Source organism: Pieris napi, chromosome 3 (genome assembly GCF_905475465.1).
Source record: "Pieris napi chromosome 3, ilPieNapi1.2, whole genome shotgun sequence".
In the NCBI taxonomy this organism is placed as follows: Eukaryota; Metazoa; Arthropoda; class Insecta; order Lepidoptera; family Pieridae; genus Pieris; species Pieris napi.
Window position 1 is genome coordinate 1438994 of NC_062236.1, and position 15032 is coordinate 1454025.

Genomic DNA, 15032 nt, shown 5'->3' on the forward strand with positions numbered 1-15032 from the left:
TATTTAATGGTTAAAAATAAAGCCTATATCTGAGTACTATAATAAGGATTTCATTAAGTTTTTGGTAATTTTTCTTCCCACTGGGCCATACTCCTCAGAAGACGACCCATCTATTATCACTAATGCGGGCTATGTGAACGGCCCAATTCCACTTTAAGATTATTTAAGTGTTATTTTTGTAAGGCTTTGCAGGCTGTTTTTCACTTTGTCTTTAATTTTTAACCAAAGAATAGATCGCTCCTGTCTTTTTTCAATGGGTATCTCATCTTATTCATGGTGACTACCTCTCCGTACCTTAGTCGGCACATGTATCCTGGCTTCGATTCTCGCGCAAACTACACTGGTATTGATTTGAAAGTAGTGTGCTGTAGTTGTGTATGCTCTTATATTTCATTGGTAAACGGCACTCTAGTCGCAAAAAAATATAACGCGTCTTGGTAGAAATGTATGTTTCATTCCAAACACTGTAAAACCAGCGACAAAAACTCGATAAAAACTGTCTATATTTAAAATATTTAACCTTTTTTGCCTTTTAATAAATTTAAGAAACGTATTAAAGAAAAGCTGTGTATAAGGGCCTGGGACTAGTGCTAGACAGGCTGCTTCTAATTAATTCACGATATTTGTTTTAAAATAAGTGTTGTTTGATAATTTCAAATTTAATGACTGATACCTGTATCTAATGTTCCATAATAAACTTATTTTAACCGATCATTAAATACAAGATCTAAACAGCGTAAGTAAAAAACGTATATCAGAACAGTACTGTTTCAATCACTCCACTGTGATTTCACATGAAAATAGCTTTAGCCCTTAAATCGCACACTGCGATTCCACACTAGCGTCCTCACTCCGTCAGTACCGCGCCGCGCCCCGGCCGTGCGACACGTAATGACAAGCTGATGGCCTCGTTCGTCTGGTTGCTGGCGGTTTGCTGCCTTCGAGCCGTCGCCGCTGGCAATCCTGACGCGAAACGCCTATACGACGATTTGTTGTCGAACTACAACAAATTAGTGAGGCCTGTAGTCAACACAACGGATGTGCTTCGAGTCTGCATTAAGCTTAAATTGAGCCAGCTTATCGATGTCGTAAGTTGATTAATTTATCGCATAATTAAGATGACAGTCCTTTTATAAAATATATATTAATAGTTGATGCAGGATTAGCTGAATAACTAAAATTATTTGTTGCGTTACCCAGTGTCACCTGGAAAGGATTAATTACTTATAATTAAGTGTCGTTTTAGTAATAAAATCCTTTGGTATAGATCTATCTAAATTTCTACGAGCGATCTTTAAGAAACGTCTTGTCACACGAAGGAAAATGGTAACGTTTTCTATGACGTGTAACATATAAGAAAGGCTTCTAATTATTGATGCAATGTGTAAGATTATACGTTCAAATTGATTATAAATGTTAAATAATTTTAAGCCAAAAATTTACCAAATTTCAGATAATGCAGCTTAAATTCTCTATATTAGCAATACTGTGTGTATTGTGTGTGGGATTTTTATACCCGCAATTAAGTGCTATATCGTTGCAGCCAGTCTTACGTAAAAATGGCGTTAGTTATAGTTTCGTTTATTAATGGGCAACACTCTATCTATAAAGTCTCGAGAAGTTTTTACATCATTCGCTGCTGTTACATAGCCAAGGAATCTAGATACATACTTACAGTTGGCCTACTACATACTGAAAGTCTTGAGGGGTGTAGTGTGCAACCCAAGTGTACTCCAAGAACTGGGTTTCTTAGTACCTATCACCTATTTACGATACCAAGAGCAAGAACCAGTCTGTTGGACAGATCCCCGTTATCAAAGACGTTGTGCCTACTGAATGCTGTCTCCGACACTATCGACATATTTATATGTTCGCAGAGTGAATTCACAGTAGCGATATTGTGTATATTATGTGTTTCTCGACTTTATCGTATTGGCATAGTCTGTAAGGATAAGGTATGTATATCTGTAATAAATAAATTAAATAAATATGTAAATAGTGGTAAATGTTTCGTTACCAATAAATTGATCCAATATGTATATACAGAATTGAAAAGCTATGAGAAACCTGGACGAATTACTAGTATCTAAAGGCGTCTCGCTGTCTCCTCCATGTGTCAAATGAAACGATTTCTTGGGTTAATAAATGAGAAACGCTTGGGAAGACGAACTTGGCATTTTCGATTAATCTTTCAACAACTTAAACGTTTATTACAACTGATGTTTGCGAACTTTACGTCCCCAATTTAATTAATCTAAATATTGGTGACTAATCAAGTAATGGCGATATTTTAAGTCAAAAATATGACTCCTTATTTGCTAGGTACTATTCATAAATCACGTAAATGTTGGAAAGTAGTAAAAAAGGCGAAAAAAGATAGGTTTTAGAAGCATTATTTATTGTTTAGTTAAAAAAATACATCCTTTATAACCTATATTTCCTGTTACATAAAAAACTTGTGTTTTACTATTATTTCCAAGGGATGCCAACACATAATGGGCGTCTTGTTTTTTTGCCTCTCCATTACTGGAGGTTGGCCGTTAGTCTTCTGCAGCGTATCTTGTCCTGAGCCAGATGCAGCATCTCTTCCGCAATCGTAAAACCTGTACACTCCCTAACGTTACGAAAGCATTTTTTCTTCTACCAACACGCCGTTTAGCCTGGATTTTACCTATTGCAATTAATTCAAGGATGTGGAAGCGAGCTGTCATGGCGCAATGCCAAGTTTTACTCCATATTGAACTAAGCGTGAATTGACAACTATGAAGGAAAAAGCCTTCACCAATACTGGCTAAACAAACATAGAATATTGAACAGTAGTTTGGTATTTTTTCAGTTTATTTATTTTTAAAAAGTCAAATAAATAAAATTAAGTGGAAATGGGCAGGGAGCATGGCAAGAGGAACAGAAAAAGGGAACAAAAAAGTAAAAACTGCTGCCCAAGACACAGCAAATGCAGGAAAAAAGAAGAAGACAACTTAGGTGGATAGACCAAATTAAATAAACAGTAGGTGATGGTATTGGCAGAGAGTGGCACAGTGCCGAGAGGAATGGAAGGATTTGGAGGAGGCCTTTGGCAAAAAAGTGCTCATAGATACACTAAAAGAAGATTCAAACAGAAACATGTTTAAATATAAATGTATCTGAATAAAAGGCTATTATTATTATTAATATTTGGTATATGCGAATACTACACATTTAAACAATGTCGGATTTACAGGTCTCGAGACAACAAAGGACGGGTCCCTATTTAAACGGCAAACTAGCGGCTGTGGTCTCTTGCAGAATGATCATGTGGAACATTCTGCTCCTCAGCATAATGTTGAACCAGGGCCAATTACAGCCACAGCACACACGCATTACACACTTAAAACGAACCGAATGGGAAAAAGGGTTTTTTTTTAAATTATATTTTTTATTTTATTTTTTCTTTGATTATTCTTATTTTGTGTGTCTTTGTTAGAAATAAATATTATGTCTGTGATACCGCCGCCAATGGACACTCATTGCCAGAAGGCTCACAAGTGCGTTGCCGGCCTTTTAATCTAATAATAATTTTATAAATAATCGCTTTTTGTTCGGCTGTCATATATAATTATTCGTTTTGTTATCTGTTAAACTGTTCTACTATATATCCAAATGTTACTTTCATATTATATTTTACTATAAGAAATACTCGCTTAAAACAAAGATATTGTATTATTTATCGACAGTTGAAATTACGGGTGTTTATAATAGCGTAGTTATTAAAGCACATCTAATGGAGTATTTCCGTAGTCTCCCGTTCTAGGAATTTCATCTATGAATGATATTCCTAGACATAGTGACATTTCGTGTAAATTCAGAATAGTGCTAAACGTCTATACAGAATCTACTTATTCGCGAAAATAAGTTCTACACTGGTTTTACTTTCAATATAAAGTTTTTTATTAGTTCTTTGTTTAATTAGTCTCCCAAACTACGCATATTTTGTATGAAGCACTAAAAAAAAGTGTTCAAACGCACGGACGTCTGTTGGAAGTGTGAAATTGGAGGGATTTTATATGGTTAAATCAGTGTAGGGTAGGGTAGAGTAGGGTATTCTGTAAACGCGTGGAATAGTTATCACTCGTGAAACTTGAGTTTAAACACAGTAGAATATTTGCCTTTAAAACTACCAGCCTTTTTGAAAGGCGATTTGTGAAGTTGCTAAATATACTCTTTTTATTTTCGTTTCTTTATGTAATTTTAAAAAGAGAGATTTTAAAAAGTACAAACTCTTTGTTTAAGTGTTTTCATAATAGCGTATACATTAAAAAATAACAACAAATCGACTTTGTTTCATACAAAATCATAAACATGAACTGTCGATTACCTAAACATCCGTCGTGGTCGTAAATGCACAATAAAATTTTATTCTCCACTAGTAACGATTCTGCACATATTCAGAAAAATAGGAATAACAATTGAATGCGGGAGGGGTTGATATTTATACGGAATATTCAGAGATGGAAAAATGTTAGAAAATATCTCAGTGGAATCGAGATGAAAGCCTTTTTCCAACTTTTCAAGTGCCATTTCAGTATAAAAGATTCTTTTTTAACGTTTGATTTTACCGCTTAATCGTATGGTCTTTTTGATAAAGAGATATAATTTTCACTATATTTTAACACTGACGTAGCTTAGCACTTGGAGGTAAGCTTGGCATTTAAATCCCCGTAAAACAAATATTTGTTTTGGATTGGTAGATAGAAAAAGTTAAATACGCATGTACTCGTACATAGACTTGTAATTCCCCAATAAGGCGTGGCGCAGATACATTTATATGTTCGTTTTATTATATAAATATAGGTCTTACTATAGTATATTATGGAATACGATGTAGTCTCCTATAATACCAACCCTTCGTTGGGGTGGAAATGTTTTAATTTAAGGAAATGAATTATAAATCTCTACCCGCAAATATTAAAAAAATAAATTTTCGGTAGGGAGTTTTTATTATACACGCAAGAAAATCACGGTTACGGTTTCTCAAATGTGTAAAGTGCTAATGCTAATAGTGAGATAATATTAATAAGAGGTTATTTAATATTTTTATATAAAAATTTGTAGCAATATGTACTGTCTGAGATATTTACTAACGCTTATATTATATTAATTTGATCGAGCTAATAACAACCTATTTTAACCTTTTATCTACATATTTCATAAAAAATCAGAAAATAACCTAACAGAGATATGGCGGTATTACTTCAGTGAGGAAACTGAGAAAAATAATTATAAATTCGTTTGTTAATAATGTGAACTCTGCCCAAACCCAGTACGAGGATTTTTCGACACCAACCAGTTCCGATACTGATATTCAATATCACGGCATAATCATCGCTGTGAAAATCAAAGGCAGGCATCTCTTCCTGGTTCTCTCTCGCCGACCTCTATTACTGATAAGCAACCAAGTTGTAAACTAATGAATTTGAATTTACCAAAGTCAATATTAGAACTTATTAAGATATTGAAGATTACAATCAAAAGTAAGTGGGGAAATTAAAATCATAAACTTTGCAAATATAAAAATGATGTCAGTAAATCCGCCAAAGTGCAAAACAGATTCCATTACGGAGAACATACAAATGAAACGGCTGTTCGTGTCTGAAATTAAAAAGATGAAACAGATATGAATGGATCTGATATGAAAAGGCCGGCTCATATACGCGAATGCGTGGCGTCGATTTTGAAATCTTCAGCTGGTTTTATGAAGCGAAAATTACGAATGCTTTATACTTTTGTATTCAAGATTTAACTTCACATATTTATATGTGCTGTGTATATGTCGGAGCAATGGCGCTAGTACCAGCTGCTATTACCACTATATGTCACAGCTCGTAATTTATCAACGTAATATCAGTTTATTACCGTTAAAACTTGTAGTTTATTCGATTTGCCATTATGGTAGGGGAGCCCACGATGCTAAATGGGGATTTACTCGAGCGTCGTAGAGACCTATTGGGATGCAAAGCTTAGATAAAAAGAAGAAAAAAATGTTATATGATAAATTCCTTTTCATCGGTGGGGGAAGCGGCTATAGATAGTTAAATATGTAAAAAAAAACTGTTGCATGGACATCCTCGAGCGCGTCAGATATTGATAGCATCTATGCCCTACGTATTTTTAATAATGTACGTATGTTAATCTGATCGTTTGCATGATGAGGGTGGTTGTATTTAAGGGTTGAATATTAAAAAAAAAAAAAATTTATCGAGCGCGTCAGATTTTCTAAGGGAGTGTTAAGTGCACCAAAAAAAAGCTCTCATTCACTAATCTGACGATTTCGATGGGACGCAAACCCACAGCCATTTTCTTAATTTGCAAAAAAAAATCGCAATTTTGAAATACTCAAGCGCGTCAGATTAAGATATATGTGGTTCATCTTTATGTTCTAAACGTACTGTCTCATAATCTGACGATTATCTAGAGGGATTCGCCTGATCTGCCAAAAAAAAAATAGAAAAACGGTTCACCTAAAGGGCCATCCCTGCAACTTCCCGCTAATTCCATTCCTGGGCGCTTAAAATTGATATTTTGAGCTCGCTGAGTTCAAAGAAATAACATTTCTATGCATTTGAGCTCTCCCAGCTCGAAAGTCTGATAGAAGTTTCATAGAACACTATTTTTGGAATTTTCAAACCGCAATAACTTTTGAATGGATCAAGCAATTTTCACGCGGTTGACGGCATTCGACGCAGTTTTATCATCCTCATAAATTTTGCAATTTTAATTGATGGAACCACAAATTTCGGAGTAATCCCGAAAAAACACTTTTTCGGGTTTCTTTCGTGTACGATATCTCTCGAACGAACCAACCGCTTTTGACCAGCTTGGTGGCGATCGACGTGGTTTTTCAAGCTCAAAGGCGGATTAGTTTTTGAAGTTGATCGATAAAGAAACCACTTTAAAAAAAAATATTTCTTATTTTTTTAAGATTTTTCAAAATTTCTCAAAATCTATCGGTCCGAATCGGTTCAAATTCACAGGAAATGTAATTTTGAGGGAAATATTTAGAACGCCGTTTAGTAGATTCCGATCGGTTTAAGGAAATGTAGGCATCACGCAGCTGCACGCATTTAACTTTATCGACGAATTTTTGTTATTTCGGCTTGCGGAAATCGTCAGATTATATATTTTTCATTATTCTTGAATTATTTCCTTCAAAATAAAAAAAAAATTAGCTACGCTCGAGAATGTCGAGATGACGTTTTTTTTTTACAACTTTGTTGCCCTCCCCTTTTTTTCCGTCACTCTCAAATTGTCAGATTAGTGGAATATACACTTTTTAGGATGTAATTAACTCACCCTACCTTAATCTGACGCGCTCGGGAATTTCTGATGGTCAATTTTTTTTTACTAAACTGATCCTGTCTCCTTCACGTGCGGCCTTATATATGGCCCTCATATTTTGTGGAGGTACTTAACCGGGTACAAGGTATCCCCCTATATATTAATCTGCCGCGCTTTAGTAAATCCCGAAATCCCCTCTTGGGCTCCCCTACCATTATTACTACAAGAGTTTATTGCCAGTTCATCTCTTCCGTTCCACGCCCTTGATTTGAGAACTGGCAGTAAATGTAAAATTAGAAGCATTTAATATATATTTCTTTTTTAACGTTCATAAGTGTACATTGTGTTACCTTTATGAATAAATGATTTTTGACTTTGACTTTACTTGATCTACAAATTTAATAGTTTGTTGCAATAGTAATTTCCAAGTCATTATTATTTATGTCGGAGTCATAGGAATTATTTTTAGTAATAAATATGGCTAAGTCTGACTAATTAAGTCACTATTATTATCGACTAATGATAGTCGCTAATTTATAGATCAGTAAGAGTTTTAAACTAATTTGAAATTAAATTATAATGACAATGCTAGCTGCCACTAACGCCATTACTCCTTCATTAATAATAATAACTACAATGGAATTACTATAACTATCGATTATCAAATAGTCTGTTAACTTGTAGATCTAGTAATATTGGCAAATCGAATTAACCACAAATATAAACTAAATAGACTTTGACGTTGTTAATTAACGAGCTCTGTGACATATAATGACAGTGGCAGCTGAAACCAACGCTACTCTTCCGACATATATATATATGTATTTTGTTAAATATCTTTGACAAAAACCATTAAACATATAAATATTTTTCTTGATTTTTTTTTCTTTACTTTAATTGTAATTGCTGGCAGTGCACCAATATTTGTAAAGAATAAAAATAGTGAAGATATCGTTTTAAACCTAAAAATCTACATGAAAACTGATACATGACAGCTGTCAGAGAAGACGGATCGCGGATCACGGATGCCGATAAAAACAAATAAAATTATCAAGTGACATATTGCATATTTTTGCATGGTTAAGTATTTCAAATTCAAAAATCATTTAATCATATTGGTAACAACTGGTACAATTATGACTTGTCTGTAAAGAAATACATATAAATGCTTCTAATTTTACATTTAGTGCCAGTTCTCAAATCAAGGGCGTAGAACGGAAGAGAAGAACTGGCAATAAACTCTCCGCCACTCTTTTTAATCGCCATTTTTTTTTACAAAACGTTTGTAAGGAGCTGCAACCATTAGATCATGTTCCACATGATATCTTAAATAATTGATAATAATAACGTAAATTAAAAACAAAGAGTTATCCTCTATCAGCAGGAGGCATGGGATAAGGATAACTCAAATTGCATATTTATGGCTGTTTGCATTGCTGGAATTGCCAGAGGAGTACCTCTGGCCTGAGTCTTCTAGTAAGAACGATTCTTAAGTTGTAAACCTTTCTGTTCTCTCTACGTTTAGCAATTAAACACATCATATGTATTATGTAAAGAAATATACACACTGCGTACCTGATGAAATATTGCTTTAGTTATATTCTAAAGTTTTCGAGAAAACGAAGAAGACAAATAAAAAGATGGAAGGATGATATGATTAGAGCAGCTGGCCCTATGTGGCTACGTAAAGCTAGACACCGAGAAATGTTGGAGCTCCTAGAGGAGGCCTATGTCCAGGGACAAGCTGTAAAATAGAAATTAATCGGCTTTCTGATTTGTTATTAGTTTTTAATATACTTCACATTTTTATATACTAGGATAAGTATTTTACAGAAATAAAGGCTTTTATTATTATTATTCTAAAGTACCCAATCATCTCTTTCTGACGAAACAAATTCACTTGTAGTTTCGAGAAAGAGATGGAAGAGACAGATCTTTATTTAAAAAAATAATAAGACTGATAAGAGTTTCTGTGTAAGACTTTCAGATAACTGTATAAGAAGACTATAATATTTTAACGTTAAATGTAGAACGTATTAAAATTCATATGCATACCGGCGCGTTAGCTACTCAGTCTTTGCTAAATAATGCACACGCCACCACTTGGCGACTCGTGTCGTTGACCTAATGTCACTTGGACTTAGTTATATATACAGCTTATAAAAGTCGTTGAAAAACTTTTCCACTCGGTAGGTTTATGGTACACGTTTATGCCTAAGTTTTCGTAAGTAAAGGCATTCATTATATGCTTATATATTTATTTATTTATTAACACTTCGTTGCATATACATTAATATAGTACAATTGACATAATTAAATAAAAAGGAGAGCAACTGGCAGCCTTATCGCTTTCGAGCGATATCTTCCAGGCAACCACTGTGAGAAAAAAAAAGTATTAAATTACATAAGAAAGGCAAGAAGTGCAAAAATACAAAAATACATGTATTACATTTAGTTGTTTAGAAAAATAAACTTATCAGGAACAAAAAACAAACTAAACTAATAAAGAGTACATGAAAAAAATAATAATAATAAAAAGTGCACATGAATCATTTTTAATTTCCTAAATTAAGATCAGTCTCACGACAGTTGGTAGGTACCTATTATTAAAGTTAGGGATACGATGTGGACAGGTAATGTTTGTAAAAAAGAAATTTAAAGGAAGATAGAGAAGATATAGTGTAAAGTATCGATATATTTGTTTGTACGTAAAACAAAATAATTTAAGATTAATATAGTAAGGTAGGGTTTAGTCAAACATTGTTAAATTCAGGTTATATGTAAAGCAAAAGTTAGACGCCGTGGGGATTCATGATTGTCAAAGTAACAAAAAACATATTTTATTCTCTGCTATATACACATACATACTCGGGTGTAATTATGTGAATGTTAGCTGAAATATACTGTGAGTTATCTACCTATACACCCTGAGAGATTCGAAACCCAGCGGTGCACCCGATTTTCTGATGCATTTTACACTCGTTCGTACGGTAATGGCAAACGTAACTGGCAAGACTTAGATTCAAAAAGTCGACGGCATGTGTCGGGTACAGAATGCCAAATAACTTTCCTGTTACAAAACAAATAATAACGAAATAAATACAGAAATCTGAGGCCCATATAGAAACCTGAAAGGTAGTGTCTGTTTTGGTGTATCTACCTATACATATATTGAAATGAGGGGGACTTCAGTCTGACTTTTTGGCTGAAAAAAGGAAACGGAGTTTAAATGTTATACTTTACAAATTGAAAGTGGAATTTCTGAGAAAGGTTCATTTATTTTGGCTTTTAGTAAGTTGAATGAACTATGACAATTTTAGTTCAAGGGATAAATAAAAACTTGCCTAATCACACAAAATCTGCTACTAATATCATATTTTTATACCAGAATGAATTTTTAAACTTTAACATTTTCTTGAAGACATGACACAAAAAACGCCAATGCAAGTAAATACCGGTTGATCTATTTTTATTCTTCAAAGGCATATCCTTAATCACACCTATAAACTGGAGCTGTAAGTGCTAAATCGACAACTCGCAGCAATTACGACACATTTAAATGTAATTTAATCATTGCCGCGCGACTTCATTCACGGAACAGGAAAGCGCAGACCAATGCTATCATTTGATTTATAACACATTAAAAATTCTAATAACACATCTAAATCCCTTTTTATAAAAGAAATGTGTGTAAGTATTATAGATTTACTATTTAAACGAAAAACTGTTTTGTATTTAAACTGTGATTATTGAAAGCGTAGATGTTTGAGCAAATATCACGCAACGTTTAAAAATAGTTTCTACCTCGCGTCTAGTGCAAATAAGCAATTCGGTTTTGAAAAATCCGAACCGAAAACTTGTACTGTAGAGAGATTTAAAAATCGAAACGGAAACGAGCTGGGTATAATGTATTTTTCTTCCATAAGTTCATCGTTTGGATGGTTTTGAAATTATAAAAGAGTATTTATATTATTTACGAACATCATTTAACCGAATGTTAACCAACAACACGAAGATTTAAATATGGAATATGGAAGAATAAATATGGGTCTTTTTTGCTTAGAATATTTTGTATACCTCATAACAGCAGTGTTGGCCTAGTGTATTCAACGTGCGACTCATCCCTGAGGTCGTAGGTTCAATCCCCTGTGCACCAATGGACTTTCTTTCTATGTGCGCATTTAACATTCGCTCGAATAGTGAAGGATAACATCGTGAGGAAACCGGTTAGCCTTAAACTCAAATAAGTTGATGGCGTGTGTCAGGCACAGGAGGCTGATCACCTACTTGCAGGTTATATGAAACAGATTCAGAAATCTGTGGCCCAGATCTAAAAAAAGGTTGCAGCAAAACTTAATTGAAAGATGTTGACGCAATTTACACAACTTTATATAATTCACGTTTATGTCGATTGAAATGACAAAAGCTTTAAAAAGCTTACGTACATCATGTTCATATACGAGTATTACAAGTTGATAACGCGGTCCCCTATGTCACATTAAAACGCTGAAAAAATACATTAAAATGTTACAGATCCTAATGATACATAATACGAGGGAAATGAAAATGATATATCGATAAATTACAAATAATTATAAAACCAAACAATCAATTTAATTTATACAGTGAATAATAAAATTAATAAATCGTTTATTTTCAAAGAAAGCAGTACGTTTAGATCGATTGATAAAAATCCACACAATCAGCCGTAGAAAATAGGCATGCAATTGTCATATTAATTTTCATAATGTCATATAATAAGTTATGTTATTTCGAATTGGTGTCAAACTTATGGTTTATATACTCGCCTACGCTATAAAGGCACCTTGCCTTTAAAAATTTAATCACCTTCCCCTTAAAAGCATTATACGGGAGGAGTGATCTATAACTTCTAGGAAGGTGATTAAATAGTTTGATAGCCATGGCTTGGTGCAACATGCTGGCACCGTCTCGAATCCTTCGGTATATATACAGGCAAGTTTCTTTAAATGTTTTTGGAAGCTTTTTGTTTTTAGATATCCGAGGTGGAAATTCATTCGCGCCTTACCCCCAAAAGTTGCAGGGGTATGTGGGACTGACCCACACCAGAATCTGCTATTCTGGAGACTGGATGAGCAATTCCCACTAAGACCTCCTCGACTAGTTCCTACAAAGCCGCGTTATACTGGCTCCGGGGTTGCTCTCGCATTCTACCGGGACCTCAACGGCATATTACACTTAAGAAGTCATGTGGAACATGGTGTAATGGTTGCAGCTCCTTACAAACATTTTATAAAACAAAAAACTTGGCGATTAAAAAGAGTCTCGGAGAGTTTATTGCAAGTTTTTCCCTTCCGTTCTGCGCCCTTGATTTGAGAACTGGAAGTAAATGTATAATTAGAAGCAATTAATATGTATTTCTTATTTTGACGTTCATAAGTGTACCTACCTATATGAATAAACGATTTTGACTTTGACTTTGAAAAACCTCCGATGCAGTACACACTACATAGAAGGTAGGAGATGGAAATATCTTCTCCTATTTACTCCGCGTCTAATTTTGGATGCTTGGTGGTGAAAAATATCAAAACTGCGTAAACAATGAATTTTCATATCGTTTTCCAACCCTCTCAGCCTAATTAATGTTCATACAACATTTTAAAATTTATACAACTTTTTTACCTACTGTCGGCGAACAATGATGTATTTTTTGAATGTAGTAAACGATTTCGACATACACGATGTTACACAGTAATTCCAATGAGAATGAAACCCATTAAAACAGTCTCGTTGATTAATCATTATAGCTCTCTGGAGTTTATTAATTAGAGGTGCATTCGAAACACTCTCAATGTAGACTTGACATTTTGCCTTTGATTTCGACGTCAACTTCAACGTGTGCAATTCTGTTAACTCCATCTGCTTTTTTAAGAGACAAAAATAGCTTGATGCTATGTTTTTACGATTTTTTTAAATTTGTAGATAAATGCGTTATTTGAGTGGCCGGAATGCTCCTTCAGAATATATGTACTCCTGTGTTACTGATTTGTAAATCGTAATAGAAATTTGTTTACGATAGCGGCCTTTTAAAACGACCAAAAATTTTTACTTAGTGAAATCTATGTAAAATTACACGTCGAGTTGTAAACCTGTTCCTGGGTTTCGGGTTTTTAAAGTCGGTTCGGTTTTGTTAATAGTGCTACTATGTCTAGTCTATTTTATTTATTTATAACACTATTTCAAAGAACTTCCACTTATAACTTTAAGCTATACCCTAAGAAGAGAAACACCTTGTAGGCTAGCTAGAGAGTGTTCAGATGAGTTGTTCGAACTAATACCTGCAGCTGAGTTTCATCATCGGATGTCAAGGCAGAATACAAAATACCATCCGTATTACCTTGGCGTCCGTCGTTCCACAACTGAGCGCTTCTTTCACTACTATGTGGATTGTGGAACCAACTGCTCATTGAAGTTTTTCCGAACCAATTCAACTTAGGGTCCTTCAAGGAACGAGCGTACCATTTCTTAAAAGACCGGCAGCGCACTTGCGAGCCTTCTGGTAGGGCAAGTATCTATGGGCGGCGGTATCACTTAACATCAGGTGAGCCTCCAGCCCGTCTACCTCCTGTAACATAAAAAAAGGCTAGCCTTTCCAAGTCTATCACAATATGTCTTGTTCTGGTGCGGAAATGAGAAATTAGTTTAAGAATAACACTATTTTCAATACGTTATTGTAATTAGAATTACATACAACCGCATCTAAAGTAATTAGCATTTCGTTATAATTAAAAAAAGCACCTTGTTAATGCATGTATTAGTAAGTAATAAGCTGTAAGCCGAAAAATTCCTTCAATTTATAAGCCTATATGATTAAGATAGACTAAAGATTATAACTTATTCTATATGAATAAATGACTTTAATAGTAGATACAAACGTGGGTGAAGCTGCAGTCGAAAGTAATATGAACAAACCTACCTCTATTGTTCGTCAACGATCTTGCAGTTCCCGAATCTCGGATAAACAAAAACCCAAACTTTCAACAACGAATGGCTCACAAAGATAAAGGCTATTCTTGGCAAAGCTTACTTCAAATATATACATATATTTCCCACGTCCCTGTTTGAGCAAATGTAATATACATCAGAACTAATTCTTCCACTTTCTACCTTCGCTACTATTAAAATAAATCAGTAGCGCAACAACCTCTTTAGGTCTGGGCCTGAGATTTCTGAATCTGTTTCATGATCATTTTTAAATCTAGGCAAGTAGGTGATCAGCCTCCAGTGCCTGACACTCGCCGTCGACTTTTTTTTTGGGTCCAAGACATGTCGGTTTCACGATGTTTTCCTTCACCGTTCGAGCAAATGTTAAATGCGCATAAAGAACGTCCATCGGTGCACTTTTGCACATTGCGCCGGGGATCGAACCTACGACCTTAGGGATGAGAGTCGCACGCTGAAGCCACTAGGCCAACAATGCTCAACTTCGCTACTATTATCCAATCTTATACTAAGTACTTAAAAAAAAATACTATTCAAATTGTTAAAAAAAAATTAATACTATTCAAAGGTTAAAAAAAAATATGTAACTATAATGTATAACTCAACTGATATGTAGTGGCTTTTCTTATAATATTACCAATAACACATTTCTCTTACCGTGAAGGAAGAAATCGCAATAATCGTTAGTCAACGGTTTGTATCAGACGCAGAGGGACTAATCACTTTGATCATAATTA

The 15032-nt window shown here is 34.4% G+C and overlaps 1 protein-coding gene across 2 annotated transcripts in view; it reads left to right on the forward strand.

The window, feature by feature from the left end:
* The first annotated feature begins 873 nt into the window (after positions 1–873).
* LOC125063802 (acetylcholine receptor subunit alpha-like) overlaps positions 874–15032 on the forward strand; it is a 77241-nt gene continuing 63082 nt past the window's right edge. For both annotated transcript variants that reach the window (XM_047670441.1, XM_047670442.1), the window contains exon 1: positions 874–1088. In XM_047670441.1, coding sequence (XP_047526397.1) covers positions 903–1088 — 186 coding nt within the window. In that variant the 5' untranslated portion in view covers positions 874–902. The remainder of the gene's footprint in view (positions 1089–15032) is intronic.